This window comes from Oryzias latipes, chromosome 6, assembly GCF_002234675.1.
Source record: "Oryzias latipes chromosome 6, ASM223467v1".
Classification (NCBI taxonomy): Eukaryota; Metazoa; Chordata; class Actinopteri; order Beloniformes; family Adrianichthyidae; genus Oryzias; species Oryzias latipes.
In genome coordinates this window covers 15321274-15336291 of record NC_019864.2, presented here as the reverse complement: position 1 = coordinate 15336291, position 15018 = coordinate 15321274, and the positions used below count along the sequence as shown (strand labels likewise).

The window sequence follows — 15018 nt, the reverse complement described above, 5'->3', positions numbered from 1 at the left end:
ACGAGGTTCAATGTAATGACCATTGCGACATTAAAAAATAAACACTAAGATATGAGTAGATCCGAGAATAATAAAATATTGTTATTGAGGTTTTTCTAGGGCATTAAAAGATATGGAATGTTAACACAGCTTTCTACTAACTCTTCCATTCTCTATCAACATGTATTTGACATTTCTGAAAACATCATAAATATACGTTAAATCTCCTTACCTTCAATTTGTGTATCAGCTGATCAATTCATTGACTACAAAAAACAAACAAATAAATAAGACTTTTTTTTCCCAAAAACCTTTTTATTATCTAATTTTGCCTAGTTAATCAATTTAAAACATAAGGTTGGTTACAACATGTCACCATCATAGTAATGTGCACTTTGGGTCAAAAGTCTGGCATTCAAAATAAAAGATATCAGGGAAATTAAATACAAGTTCAATCTACACTCCTAAAGCTAAATGTAAAAATCCGAATTAAAACGATGCATTCACCTGCAGCTTGAACATTTATCTTCTTGAATAATCAACAGGCAGAACAACTGAAAATTACACCAGACATAAAAAAAAAACACTTTAAAATCTGATTTTTTCTTTGCTTAAAACAAGAAAGTCATTTCTGACATCTTTGAAAATTTTGAAAAATGAAAACAATGCCCTTCTAGTTACCAAAAATGGAAAATAATGTTTTTTTTAAATTGAGATAATGCACATAATGCAAATGAAAACCAAAGAAGATCGCTAAATATCAGAGACTTCCCCATTCTTTGGTTAGGATACTTGGTATTACAAAGATATAAAAATTGATTATGTTGCTCTTCACACAGAGAGGGTTTGTTTTGATAGTCAGAATTCCTTGAAACCTCTTAATGTCTCACTTGCACAAAAAAGTACAGAGGAAAGTAAAGAATTCTTTAGCCTTACTACAGGTATCGAACAGCAACAGACGATTCTCTCAATAAAAAATAAATATTGTTGTCTGTCACAGGAAGGACACTCCATATATTTGGCCCTTTGTGTTTTTGTTACTTGTAGCAAGGATCAGCTGAATGAAATAAGCCCCACCCACCTGAGGAAGGAGTCAACTCTTTGGATAATAGCATCGGCATCACCTCTGCATTTAGCAATGGTCTAGAAGGCAAATGGAGCACAGGGCTTGTGCTAAAGCTTTCACCAAGATCAAAAGCTAATAATTACACTGAGAAAACAGCATCAATCGAAACCAAATGTACATTTATGGCACGAACAATATTTTTTTGGCAAATTCATCCTCACAGTGCTATATTGCTATATTTTTGGTTGACTTTTCTTATCTATTGTTTCATCAGAGACTCTTTGGGTTGTTTTCTTGTCTTTGGATCTATTCGTCAACACTATACAAAGCCCTCTCTATATTAAGGCCGTGTTAAAGCTTTGGGTTTCACGCACTGAAAATACCAAACAACTGTTTGATAAAAGAAAAGCTAAAAATAGTTTGACAAAATCAGTGCACTTCTCCTCTTCTCAACAAAGAAAAAAGCTCTTTTAACCATAAAGTTACACAGGAGAACGCAACACTCTGAAAGAGGTAAGAAAACATGGCAATTAAGTATTTTTTCACTTTGTCCCCTGAGTCTGAGATAATACTGCCAAGTACTTGTTATAAAAGGAGGTAGCACTTCATATAAAAACCAGGTTACTTAGATCCATCACCCATCAAAAATCAACTACAGCTCTGGTAAAATATCAATTAAATATATCCAGAATGCATCAACGTACATTTCAGACATTTCTTTGTAACATTCATTGTGGGTGAGCTTTGGTTAGGACAAACAAGGCCAAACACACTAACAGGTAGAAAGTTGTTGACGAATGGAAACGGACTGTTTTAGAGGAACATTCATACAAAGCCTGAGGTAGGTCTGAAGCAAATGCACATGTCCTTGCAGCAGCTGACTTCCTGACCCCTCGTCTTTCAAAAATAACATCCAGGGGCTCCTTTCAGGAAGAAAATGAGGTAGACACGGTGTTTTGGGAGATCGGATCAAAGCCAGAGGATGTCACGAGCTGCAGTTGCAGGACTTATCAAGCGTGGAATGGTGGAAACCTCCTCGCATCTCCTCGTTTTTTACTTTGAAAGGTGGCTGCAGCTCTGAAACAGCGTTTCCTTTGTCAGACCCCAGCGGCTCTGTTCTAGAGTTTTGGCTGGTGGTTGGGTTGTCCTCGTTGCTTTCTTCATTGGAGTAGTTTCCAGAGTCGCCAGTCTCCTGGCTGCCTTCGCTGTTGTTGGAGCTCTCTGAGTGAAGGGGTCCAAAAATGATTTCACGGGACGAGAGGGGCAAAGGCGGCGAGCCCGGAAGGTCCTCATATCTCAGAACAGTTTTGCCCGCCTCATACAAATTGGCTCTCATCTCAACCTGAAGAAACAGAAAGTAGATTAGAAAAACAATCCATCCATTTAAAAAGAAGAACTATATCTGCAGAAAAACAACATTCACTTACGTTACTTTCAGGTGGATTTTTGATCTCTCGCTTAAAATGCAGCCACCTGTTGTTTTGAGCTTTGCTGCTGACAGGACCTCCACTGTTTCTGACTATATTAGTTCCACCCTGAAACAAATACGGAGACAAAGCTGCATCAGAAACAAACGGGTAAAATACAGAGTAATATAGTGGATAAAAATAACAGAAGTATGAGTGCATCAGTCAGCAAAAGTTCCCTCTGATTGATTTCTTCATCTCACCATAGCGTCTAGGAAGCGATCACTTATCATAGGTATGCAAGCATCAATGTTCTCAGAGTGGCAGTCACTGGGCAGTGGAAAACCAACATGGGCACCTTCAGAAAGTCCTAAAGCAATCACTTTGGGATTGGAGGATTTTCTACAAAAAGCAAAGTTTAAAAAGAAATTAAAACAAAAACAACACTTTAGTACTGAATTTTGGATTGTTTTTCTGTTCAGAGAGAATTCTAAACAACCATCAGCACCTTGGTCTACCCTTGCTGATCAGGATCAGGGCACACAGGGCTATACAGGTTAAGGCGATGCTCACACCGACCATGATCCCCGTCACTGACCGCTGGTCAATGTGATAGAGACCATCAGAGAACACTGGAAGATAAATACCACCGTGATAAATTAAACATCAGATATTATCTCAATGTGCTGATATTAAAGACAAACTATGGCAATAAACAAAAGTGCTCCACTGTTAACCAACCATTAACACCTGAATTTTATGCAACACTGAACAATTGTAGCCAGATTATCATAACAGCAGAAAATAATGTTGCATCAACTGCCAAAAATATAGATGAAAGTTCTGTGAAGGATGCTAACTATGCCTGGACAAGGATATTTGTTTGTTCTCCTTAGTTTCTAGTCAATAAACTTGTATTTAGAAGTACTACAGCCTCCAAAATACTGAATCGATTTAATATCAATTGAAAACCTAAAGCCTCAAAACGAGGCATAAGATTTTGCTCCAGAGTTTCATGCTAACCTGCTGCATCAGGGAAGCTGTCCGAGTGTCTGGGGTTCTTGCTGCGGTGGGCGTGTCCCCGTTTGGGTGGCAGCTCCACAATATCAGAGAAAGGTCCGTCACCTACACTGTTGGACGCGCACACCTTCACGAGGTAGATGGTCCCCGGCTCCAGCTTCTCCAGCAGGGCCATGGTATGAATTCCTACGATCATGGATTAAACACGTAAGAAACTACAATTTGCAAATTGATGTTTGATAAATACAAACATAAAGAGAGACACAACACATTAGGAACATTTAAAACAGAAACACCTTTTAAGAAGTCCAAATATATATGTAATAAACAGCATCTATACTATTATAGCACATATTCATTCATAGAATTGCACTTTTTTAAAATGAAATGTTTACATTTTCTAGACTACTATAGCAGATAATGTTCAAATTTAAAATACTCTAAGAGACACTTTTAGGAGACAATTTTTTTACCAGAAACAACTCATTGATTTTTAAAACAATGTGTTTAGATAGACAACTAACCTTCTCTCTGAATTCTTTGCCATTTTCCATCCATCCAAGCACTCTGTGAGGCGTACAGGATGGTGTAGTGTGTAATGACCTCATTGGGCTCACTGGGCTCCCTCCAGGAGATCAGAGCAGTGTCCTCCTCAATCAGAGTAACTCTCACTCCTGCAGGGGGGTGGTTAGGTGCTGTGCAAAACAAGTCGCAGAAATCACACAGAAATCCAATGATCTCATCCCATTGTACACTGGAAGACATTAAAAAAATGATAAGAAAGGAATCTTTGTGTCTGGCTGATCACCTGCTGGGCGGGTCTGGTGGTACACAGCAGAACTCCATGGGCTTGACATCTGATCCACATGAAGACGTATCACAAACTCATAGCGAGTGCTTGGAGTCAAATTCTGAACCATCATACTTTGTTTTGTACTGTGGAAAAAAGCATTTGTACAATAAAGACCTGGCCTCTTATTGTTTGCACTTATGTCCCCCAGAACGTTAAAAGTAGGTACAAAACTCTGAAAACTCTTAATCTTTAGTCAAAAAGAATTAATTTCTTTCTCCAGAGGAGAGGTACTAGCTTTTCTTAGTGCGTCTTACGTTTGTATGTAGCGTATAGCAGAGACGTGGCGTGTTCCCAAAGGTGTGCAGCGGACGGTGTAGCTAACAGTCTTTCCGGGTGGAAAAGCAGGATGACTCCAGCGCAGGGATACAGCAGAGGAATTGCTGGTCAGGACGGTCACTTGGTGTGGAGGGGGAGGAGTTAAGGCCATTTGGTCCCTTGTTGCTAAAATTATGAGAAAAGATCGAAATCAGTTTAAAAAAAGGACCTATTGAGATGGTCCAGTTGGTTTGAATGTAGAGCAGTAAAGTTGGGTTGTGTACTTACACACACAGCCTGGCGTACTGACTGTTTGGTCTGTCTGATAGCCATCTCCAGCCTTACTGACAGCTAACATCTTGACATGATACTTTCTCCTTGGATCTAAAAAACAAATCATCCATGTTTTTATATGCTTCATCAATGCTGTACGCTCAGGTCGATATAAAAGACAAACGTTTGGCTGCAAAAAACTATAACTAAAACTAATATTGGTGTTAGTTGTAAATCACAAAGACTTGTAAGTCACACCATCTCGTGTATACAGATCCTAAATTATTGTCTCGTTTAGATTTATATTGTTCATAAATGTTGACAAATACAAATAAGAACTAAATCACAGACACTCCATTAAATTTAAATTGAATAATAGTTTTTTTTACATTTTTTAGAGTCAATGCAACGTCTGGACTAAAACCCAATTTATCTATAGAATATACTGTTTTGTATTATGAAGATCCATGAGAAAGCTTGCATGTACGATTAGGAACCGCAAAGCCAATTTAAGTCTGGGTTGGAAATACTTTGTTCTCATTGTGCTTAAACTTGAAAAGCTAAATATTCCACCAAACTCTAAATCAGGACACTTTTAGGAGGGTTAGGATTTGTTTTATGCCTCCAGTGTGAAAGGTCAGCCTTGGCTATTGACCAACGACGGTGGAGTGTCCAGGCCTGCTCTGGGGGCTGGGTAAGGGGCAGCATTCAGCTGCTGGGATCTAAAGCCCCTGGGACTAAAGGGTGGAGGCGGGGGTAGTTTGACTGGGGTCATCAGGCCAGGCCAACAAGAACAGAAGGAATCTGGGTGCAGGGCTGAAGGGTGGGAGGTGGGCCTCTTTTTGTTTGTCCTTTCATATATTTCCCTCTGTCACTGGCCTAGTGATGCAGCTTTAAACTCGGAAGACCATCAAGCTGAAGAAGACCAAGTTCTGGAGTAAGAAATCACTGAGAGCCGAAACGTCTTACATTAACAGCGCCAACATTTTAACTCAGGACTTTTAATGTAAAGGCCTTCACCGAAAAGCATTTCAGCCTCACACCAACTCCTCAGTAGAGTTTAAAAGGATTAATTGTCCCACTGTGAGCACAGAAATACTTTTTAAACCTTGGTTTGGTTCCTTACGCCCAGCATATGAACAGATTGTTTACATGGAGAGCACAGATGACCAGTTGGGGATGAGGTCTGAATTAAAGACGCCTATCTCACGGGTACAGGTCAGGGGTTTGATCCAGCTCTGGCCCATCCCAGGGGTTTTTTGTTTTGTTTGTGTGCACCGGTGTCCAGCTGAGGGGAGGTGTTGGAAAGGGTCTCACAGGGCAAGTCTGGCCCAGGACAAAACACAAAGGCATAATTATGCAAGACACAGTGGTGGGAGGGACATCTGGTGACTGACCTCTAACCCCGGGAGCCTGTTCTCACACAATACCGCAATGAGACTGGAGAGAGCTACTGGTTAGACAAGAGGGGTCAGCTCATATTGATCAGCAGGCAGGGTGGAAATGCAAATCCACAATCCAACTGCCCACAGAATCTAATTAGCTGAACACATTGGTCATTCTCTGTCATAGAGGACGTCGTTCGTTCAAATGCAAGAAACAAGTGAGATATTTGGCTTGTTTTGCTCCCATCATAAGTGTCATCACTCACCAAGGCCACTAATAGTGTAGGAGTAGGCTTGAGGCTGCAGGAGGACGGCGGGCTGCTCTGGTTGTCCTTCTTCATGGTAGCAAAGACGAAACCCCTGAACAGCCACAGAATCCTGAGAGATCTGCCAGCGTACCGATATGGAGGTGCAGTTGAGAGGTTCCAGATGAAGAACAGGAGCAAAAGGTACTAAAGAGAAGGCAGGCAAAGGATTAGCACAGGTTCTGTGGAAAAAAAGATCAACTCTACAAACAAAATAAGAAGTTCATGGAGAAAAAAACAGGAGTCAAACTGTGAACATTATTTACTTCTGACCCTTTGCTGGGTCCAAAATCATCAATCACATGCTGGTTTGATTCCAAAGTCAAACTACATTTGATTCACATTTTGAAATATAAAATCAAGACTTTCCAGGACAAAAACCTCCCCCAACACAGCGGGTCATTAAATTAGACCATTCTCTCCCCCCACACTAAAGCCTGGAGGCCCTCTCTTTATGATCCGTGACTGAGGCCACTTTAACATCACTGACAGCGAGGGGCAAAGGTTTCTGGGTAGCCAATACAAAGAGTGTGGGACAATGCTGTAAGAGCAAACTCTCCTCAATCGGAGCCACACGGCAGGAACTCTTTTGCCCGTCTTGGTGTTCCAAGAACAGTAAAGCAGAAATGTGACAGAAAAGGAAGTTGTTTTATCTGCTTCTTTCAGACCGATGACACCCAGCAGAAACATGACACTGCATTCCAGTGATCAACACATCAATTTATGGCATCAAACTTCACTGACAACAAGTGAATACCTTTTGAATTTCTAGCAGCCTTTTACCTTTTTGGTTGGAGATCTTAGGAGTGCGATGAGAGGACCATGCTGATGGTTCACACCAACCCACACGTGTGGCTGCAGCCATGCGAAGCAGGTAGATGGTGTCCGGTCGCAAACCCTCCAGCAGATACTCGGTGCTGTTGTTTGGTAGTTCAACAGATATGACGGTGTCGTCTACGGCTGTGCGATAAGACAGTCTGTACGCAGAAACGCGTCCGCGGCTGATCTTGGTTGGGAGTTGCTGCCAGCTCACGTGGATGTCTGTGGAACTGTGGCTGGTCAGACTCAACTCTGGGGTACGAAGGGGCACTGTGGAACATTTTGCACACATCAGTTATCTACACATTCAAATGCATGTACAGGAAAAAAACATTCTGGTACACCAAAAATTCTGGTGAAAATTGTGTAAACGTGTGATGTATGTGTTTGCAAAAAAGCCAGTATGATTTATTGTTAGGAATGCTAGTAATGTCAGAGCTTTGAGCTTACCGTCCTCCAGAGTATGTTGACTGACTTGGTCTGACATACGACTGGCTCCCATTGGCATGTAGGCTACGACATAAAAGCTGTAGTTTCGAGCTGGCTCAAGGTCGTCGATAATAAAACTAGTTGTGTCGTTGCCAATAACAACCTGGTATTCTTCATTGTTCAGACCTGAGAGGGGACATCGTAAAGCAGCTTAACAAACAGACTTTGAATGTTCTAGACCACCATGAAAGATGGTCCAACACTTCACATAAAGCCATTGTTTAATGCAAACACAAACTCATAACGCCTTAGAGATCAGCAAAACGAATGACAGTAAACATGTAACAGACTTGACTTTACAGAGTTGCTTCGCTGTAAATATACTAGTCCAAATAAAATATCTTCCCACACAATTAGTGTGCAAGACTCTGAGACTTAAGTAGCTATTCTGTGCCTTTAAATGTGAGTAGATTGACCAGGGGAGTGGACAATGAGGTAATTTTCTAATTGAGGTTCTCCTTGACCTCTGCTCTGCACAGCAACAGCAAATAGCCTCTAAGCAAGCAATGCTGATCTCAAATAAATCTGACATGGCGAATTAAGGTAGAAGATGATCTAGGATTTGTCCACACTTTCTCCTCACCAGCTGAACAACTATTTGAATCCTAAAAGTTAAAAACAAAGGTTTAGATGTTAATCTCACCTTCAGCCTTCATATAATGGATGGAATAGGCAATGACTTTGTCTGCATTGTAAAGAGGTCTTTCCCAGGCCAGTAAGATGGCAGAGCTTGAGATGGTCTCTGCATGAATATTCCTTGGCGTGCTGGGTCTGTCCTCGGACATAACAACAATCAGACGGGCCAAGGAAAGCACAGAGCCCTGTTCATTCTCTGCCAAACACTGGTAGATCGCATCGTCTTCAGGGATAATTTGGGTAATCACCAGTTTGCTGTGAGTGAACAGAAACACACAAAATCATTCTAAACCATGACAAGACTGATTAAATTAAACTTTTTTTCTACTATAGCTCCATTTTACAAGTACCTGTTGTACATCTTAATCCTCCCATTCAGGTGGACGTCTTCTCCGTTCTTTAGCCAGCTGATGCGGGGTTGGGGTACACCCTCCGCTTGGCACATAAATCTAGCAGTGCCCGCTCGGGGACGGGTCTGGCTCTCTGGTCTTTCCACGATGGTTGGAGGCACTAAAACAGATGAGAAAGAATGAGAAAATAGTTGGAAAACAAAGGGAAAAAAACTAGACCATATATTTTTCAGTAAACGCAAGAGTTTAGTGAAGTGTGCAAACTATTAACAAACCTCCTGAGACAAACTAACAGAACCCCTTAAGTTGATCTACAATGAAAAACTTTACATTCTGAGCAAAATATGAATCACAACCAGATTTAAAGCTTAGTCTTGAAACAGTTTTATTTAAATTACTCTTATTTTACCTACTAAACAGCTTTCTTTTACATTACTTAGTACATTTAAATTACTATACAGTTATAATGGCAGTTTGTGCTTTTGTTGAGGGTCTTTGAGAGAAAATAACCATAGCTGCACTTCAGATTAGACAGCAGTTCATTAAAACCACTGAACACAAGACTTCCAACCTTGGACAGGAAGTGGTCTAAGGAGTGTGAATCTAGAGGCGTAGTGACCAAAGTGTTTGCAGTACCCAGAACTGTGATGTTGGCTGCAGCAGTAGTGTAGTTGCGGGTTCCAGGTGTGGTGGCCCTGCAGAGGTAGACTCCACCGTGCTTGGAGCTGACATCAGTGATGATCAGGTTTCCATTACCCAGGACTTTGGCATTATAAATATCAATGGGTTTGCTATCGGCACGGCTCCAGGAGATGACGGGCGAGGGATTGCCCGTGGCCACACACTCCAGTACCACAGTTTGGTGAAGGGAAACCGTTGTGTTTTGTGGTCCTGCAATAATGCGGGGTCTCTGATGTGGCTTTGGACTAGCAACTGTTGATGAACAGATAAAAAAAGTTTGTTTTTAAAAGAGTAATTTCAGCATTTCATTGAATTTAGAATCATTCAAATTTCACGGTTGTAATAACCTTTGATGACAGTAAGTGTGGCCTCTTCACTGTGTAAACGTCGGCCGATGTTAGTTGCCATGCATCGATATCTTCCAGCATCTTCAATCTGGACATTGTGTATCTGAAGAACTCCGTTGGGCAAAACCGTAATTCTGAAAACACAGCAGGATACGGTTGAAACTAGAGAGCATCCTTTTGTGTTGGGTCTTTCTTTTAAATGACAAATAGAAATGAGTCATTACAACCAAAGCTAAAGCATTTGTAGACACCTGTTTGTTTGCAGTGGCAACGTGCTTTGGTTGAGCTCCCAGGTGATGGTGGCCGGAGGACTGGAGGTCACCGAACAGGAGAACCGTGCTATGGAACCTTCCGGCACCACCGTAGGCACTGGATGTAACACAAAGTCTGAGATGCCTTTGAAAAGAAGGGGAAAAAACTGCATCATTAGCAAACGTTGTGATAAATGAATCACTCATCAAAGTCTTTATTGTTTGCTTCTATGCATGCAAAGGCTTAACTTTGATGAATGGTAACTGATCAGATAAAAATATTGATTTCCGTAAGATACCAGCTGCTTTTGTGCCGATGAGAAATTAAACATCCTCATGAGCAGCCCAATCAATGGATCAATTGATGTCCATCAGTGACTGAGCATTTATTATAGATAAAAAAACTCATAAAAGCCTTTTTGCTTGAGAAAGTTTTCTAAACAGGAAAAAAATAAAAATGTTAACTGAGTAGGAACATGAGAATAATGCAAATCTGTTTACAAACCGAGTTTTTTTTATTGTAGTTACATTTCACATCTGTATAGTTTGTGACTAGAGTAGTTAAAAACAGTCTGCTGAGTCACACCGATTTATTTAAATTTAAATGTTCCTTCAAAAGAAAGCAGAAATTAGCAAACCCCCCCCCCCCCCCCCCCCCAACTTGCACCTAACTGAAGCCCACTCAATACAATATGACCAAAGACCTTCAGTCATTAAGGTGATAAGTTCCCCCGCTGGACTCCTTAAAGAGGGACTCAATATTGTGTTAAAGAAAATCAATATTCTTGTGTTCCCTTTGAAACTCTACATTTAAAGTCTGAGCTTCAGTGGAGCAAAATATCCAACCTTTTCTGACCTTTAGATCGGGTTTTGTTCAATTACAAAAATAAGGTGAAGCTTCTGTAGAGATTTTTTTTTATAAAATGTTATTTTTGTAATCATATTTGTATTTATAGCACATTTTGGGTCAAATTATTCTGTAAAACACAGTTTCTAGGCTATTTATATCATAGTAATGAGTTTTAATTGCTGACTCGTGGATATCAGTGATGCAGGTGGTGGGTGTGGCTTGTCTGTTCATATGGTCACTTCTGCCAGAGCAAAAAAAAAGATCTCTAGGTCAAGCAGCACAAAGAGTTCCCTGAAAAGGTCAGAGATCACTGCATGCAACCCCCGTCCAGTCAATCTTAATCCAAACTAGAGTTAGATCTGTTACAGGAAGTTTCATGATTTCCACGTCACTATTAAAAATAAAGCAATTATTGTGAACTAATTTCAGGGAGATACATGCATGCTTCATAAAAAATAAAGATTATACTTATCAGTTGTCTAATAAATGTAGACTTAGAAACTTATAGCAATTTAAAAGCTCAACAATATGCAATCCAAACTGCAAGCTAAGGGAAAACACTCCTGGCTAAAAATCTATGTAAACGATCCACACTACTCTGCAGCATCAGACCCTGTTATTTAAATGACAAACTAACCCTCCTCTAACAAAAGCGGTCTGCGTGGCAGAGGGTTAGGGCAGAGGGCCGATTCCAGAGAAAGAACAGCAGGGCGCCCCGTCCGAAGCAGGCCTGTGACATCACAAAGCCTTTCCAGCATTGACCCCTGACCTCTGGGACCTTAGGACAGAAAAACCTTTACCCTTTTAGATGGTTTAGACTGGGTAAAATCCCAAACTTGGGTTTGTGTTAACGCTGTGAACATTTAAAAGTAAAAAGTAATGAATTGTTAGGTATTAAAAACACAACCATGTCTAAATGTTTATGATTGCTCTCCTGTATGCATGTATAATAATCAACCTGTTAAAGAAAACATAGAAGGAGGTTTGGTTGTTATTGTGACACACTTTGTAAAAAAAAAATATTAAGAAGATAAGATGAAGTGGGAGGAAAAATCCTCAATGTCATTGCCAAAGTTAGCACACTTCAGGGGTCACTAAGGTTTCCATGACAACAGCCATGGGATATCATTTCTAAGACCATTGAAAAGTGCCCATGGTAGACCAGGCCCACTGAATAGATGCAGCTGTCTTGTCCACTGATATGCAGACAAACAAATGTCCTGAAAACTAGCCCATTCTTCTGGGGCAGTCAGGGCCAGTCCAAACAAAGCCTAAAAGGCAAATGGCCTTTCAGAGGGCAGCAAACCATTCGGAAACCACACAAAGCCATAGTCTGCAGTGACAATACAACCCTGAAAAAATATAATAGAGATACTGATGCACACAACACTTTATCCCCATTTTTTTTTAACTTTTAAATATAACTTTCAAACTTTTTCAGTGATGATTTTCTTCAAAACAGAGGATACTAAAACTAACTCGGCACTGCCTATTTATAGGGTATTTATGAGCTTTTGGATTGACTCCTCGTCTATATTTGTTTTTTACTATCTCTTAAAATGATCCAATAACTGTCTTGATATTTATCACTCAAGTTTAACAAGCCTCCAGCAACAGGGACCCCATACTTTAGCCCTGGGTTTTAAAAAAGGCCGTTTTGGGGTGCATTTGCTTTTCTTCCCCTACTGTCATCCTGGAATCAAAGCTGTGTGAAAGAAAATAAAAATTGTCACTTACTTGCGATAGTCAGACGTGATCTTTGGCTTAAGATAGCTCCATATCTGTTTTGGGAGAGGCACTGGTAGACTCCTTCATCCGAGTTCTCCTTGGTATGTTTAATCTTTGGTATGAACAAGGAGCCATTGGGCAAAAGCTTTAAGTGTTCATTTTCTGTTAACTTGACCCCGTTCCTCAGCCACTTAATTGTGACTGGAGGCTGTCCATGAGCTTGACAGTCCAAGACAACGGGGTCCTTTGGTAGCACAGTAACATCACTTGGTTCTGTGATAAAGGAAAGTTCACTGAAACACAAATAACCTGCAGAAAACAAAGTTAGGGTCAGGAAAGGCTCTAAATGTAAGTGAAACGATGAACCAAAGCTACATCCTTCCTATTAACTTTGAAATAGTGAACATTTGCCTAAAAATGGCAAGCTGTATTCAAATAATTACCAGAATTAACTTTTATTTTATAACATATGTCACAAATATATGTATTCAGTGTGACGTTTTAGTCGTTTGCCAATTTCTTTTTTTTTTTTAAGAAAAGAAAAAGAAAATAAGCTTAAAATGTCAGACACGAAGAATGAAGACGAAAGTCCCATTAATGAAGCATAAAAATAATATTAAGGCAAATTCTAGCACAACAACCTGGATTTGAAAAAACAGGGGGAAATCAAATTATAAGAAGAAAGAATATTATATTCGTAAAAAGACATTTAGAAAAAATGATTTTACGGTGATTTCGCGAAACTTAAAATGCCGTCGAGGTTACATTTATTAAATAAACATAAACGGTAAAAACTCAACTCACCCGATAAAGGGAAAAATAAAATAAAAATATGCCAGCCCTGGCAACTCTTCATTTTAAAATGCGGCATTTATCCGGACTGTTGGGGCATTTTTCCCCTCCCTCCTCGAGACGCCGCTGACCTGCGTGCTCCTCGTGAGATGTCCAAACCTGATATGAACGCACCAGACTGGACCACCAAAGACCCTGCTGGGGTGCAGGGGTGGTCCACCCCGCTGCCTCACGCATGCGCACTATGAACTCAAAAGTGGAAAGAGGGACCAGAGGGAGTTTTGACTTCCTGTGATTTTGTTTTTCAGCTATCCTCCTTAGGAAAAACAGGTGTTTACTTACATATTGCATAATACACGCTTTGGAGAAACTATCTGAATACCTCTTATTCATCTTTTCGTCTTTGCAAGTACTCTCATTAAACTTACTGAAACCGTTTTGGATTTGGAAATGGTTTATTTCAAGGAATCAAAACAAAATAAAACAATACAAGACAAACAACAGAAATGTATATCTATACAGAGATATGTATAATTTTGAATAATTAGTCATGAATTAATTGAAACATATACACATTCATCGCATACAAATGTCATTAATTCAATTATAATTACTCTCAGTCATAAATAGACTTGTCAGCTCTTACATATTTCTAATATTAAATATCTAAAACGCTCTCCTCTCTGTACATATACTAAATTTTAGTTATTAAAAAGCATTAGCTCATAACTCAGCTGCTTGGTGGCACAGGGGTTAGCACTCTTGTATCACAGTGATAAGGCCCGAGTTCGAATTCCGGCTGGGACTTTTTTGTGTGTAGCTTGCATGTTCATCCTGTGTTCTGTGGTCACTCTAGGTTTCCTCTCTTGTGTGCCCTTTGATACACTGGCAACCTGTCCAGGGTGGACCCTACCTTCACCCAACAGTAGCTGGGACAAACTCATATGACCTCATGACACCAACAGGGATATAGTGGGTTGAGAAAATGAATGGATGGATGTTTCTCAAATTTTTTATACATTATATATGTGTTTTATCACAACTAAACATATAAAAATATGAAATGATCATACATGTCGGAAAGATTTGACTGCATTCAAATTTCACCAAAACTAGCTGAAAACCAGTTGCTACAAAAATAATGATAAAAAAAAAGAACCGGACAGCATCTGCTTCAAACACAGAATCTGTTAATTATGAAACGGTATTGATGGCTTCAGCTCAGCTGCTTAATGAATTCAAATATTGATCTGGTGACCATGCCTTTTGACAATGACCCTCCCATCTCACAGCCTTCATTCTTGAGCAGTACAATGGGCTCTTGCTGAGACACCAGAGATGCTGTAACAGCAAAATAACTTTCTCTTGTTTTCTTTTTTTACAGGTCATATTTTCAGACTGGCACATACTTCTAAACCTGCAAAACCTCTAAAACTCCATTTGTACCTGTGTCTGCAAATGCTGTCCAAAGGATTAGCATCACAAGCAAGCACCTCCGCACTTCAATATCCAATCAAATGAGGACACAAGAGT

At 40.1% G+C, this 15018-nt stretch overlaps 1 protein-coding gene across 1 annotated transcript; it reads right to left on the bottom strand.

Moving 5' to 3' along the window:
- Positions 1-283: 283 nt before the first annotated feature.
- On the bottom strand, positions 284-13652 carry LOC101162207 (protogenin B). Its single transcript, XM_020703964.1, has 19 exons — positions 13498-13652; positions 12703-13002; positions 10116-10260; positions 9865-9998; positions 9473-9769; positions 8837-8996; positions 8494-8741; positions 7812-7976; positions 7326-7631; positions 6504-6689; positions 4868-4963; positions 4579-4765; positions 4280-4407; positions 3996-4166; positions 3475-3657; positions 2960-3083; positions 2715-2853; positions 2473-2580; positions 284-2387 (listed from the first exon to the last, which is right to left on the bottom strand). The coding sequence occupies exons 1-19, from the start codon at positions 13562-13564 to the stop codon at positions 2031-2033; spliced, it is 3501 nt and encodes a 1166-aa protein (XP_020559623.1). The 5' UTR covers positions 13565-13652; the 3' UTR covers positions 284-2030.
- Positions 13653-15018: the final 1366 nt, after the last annotated feature.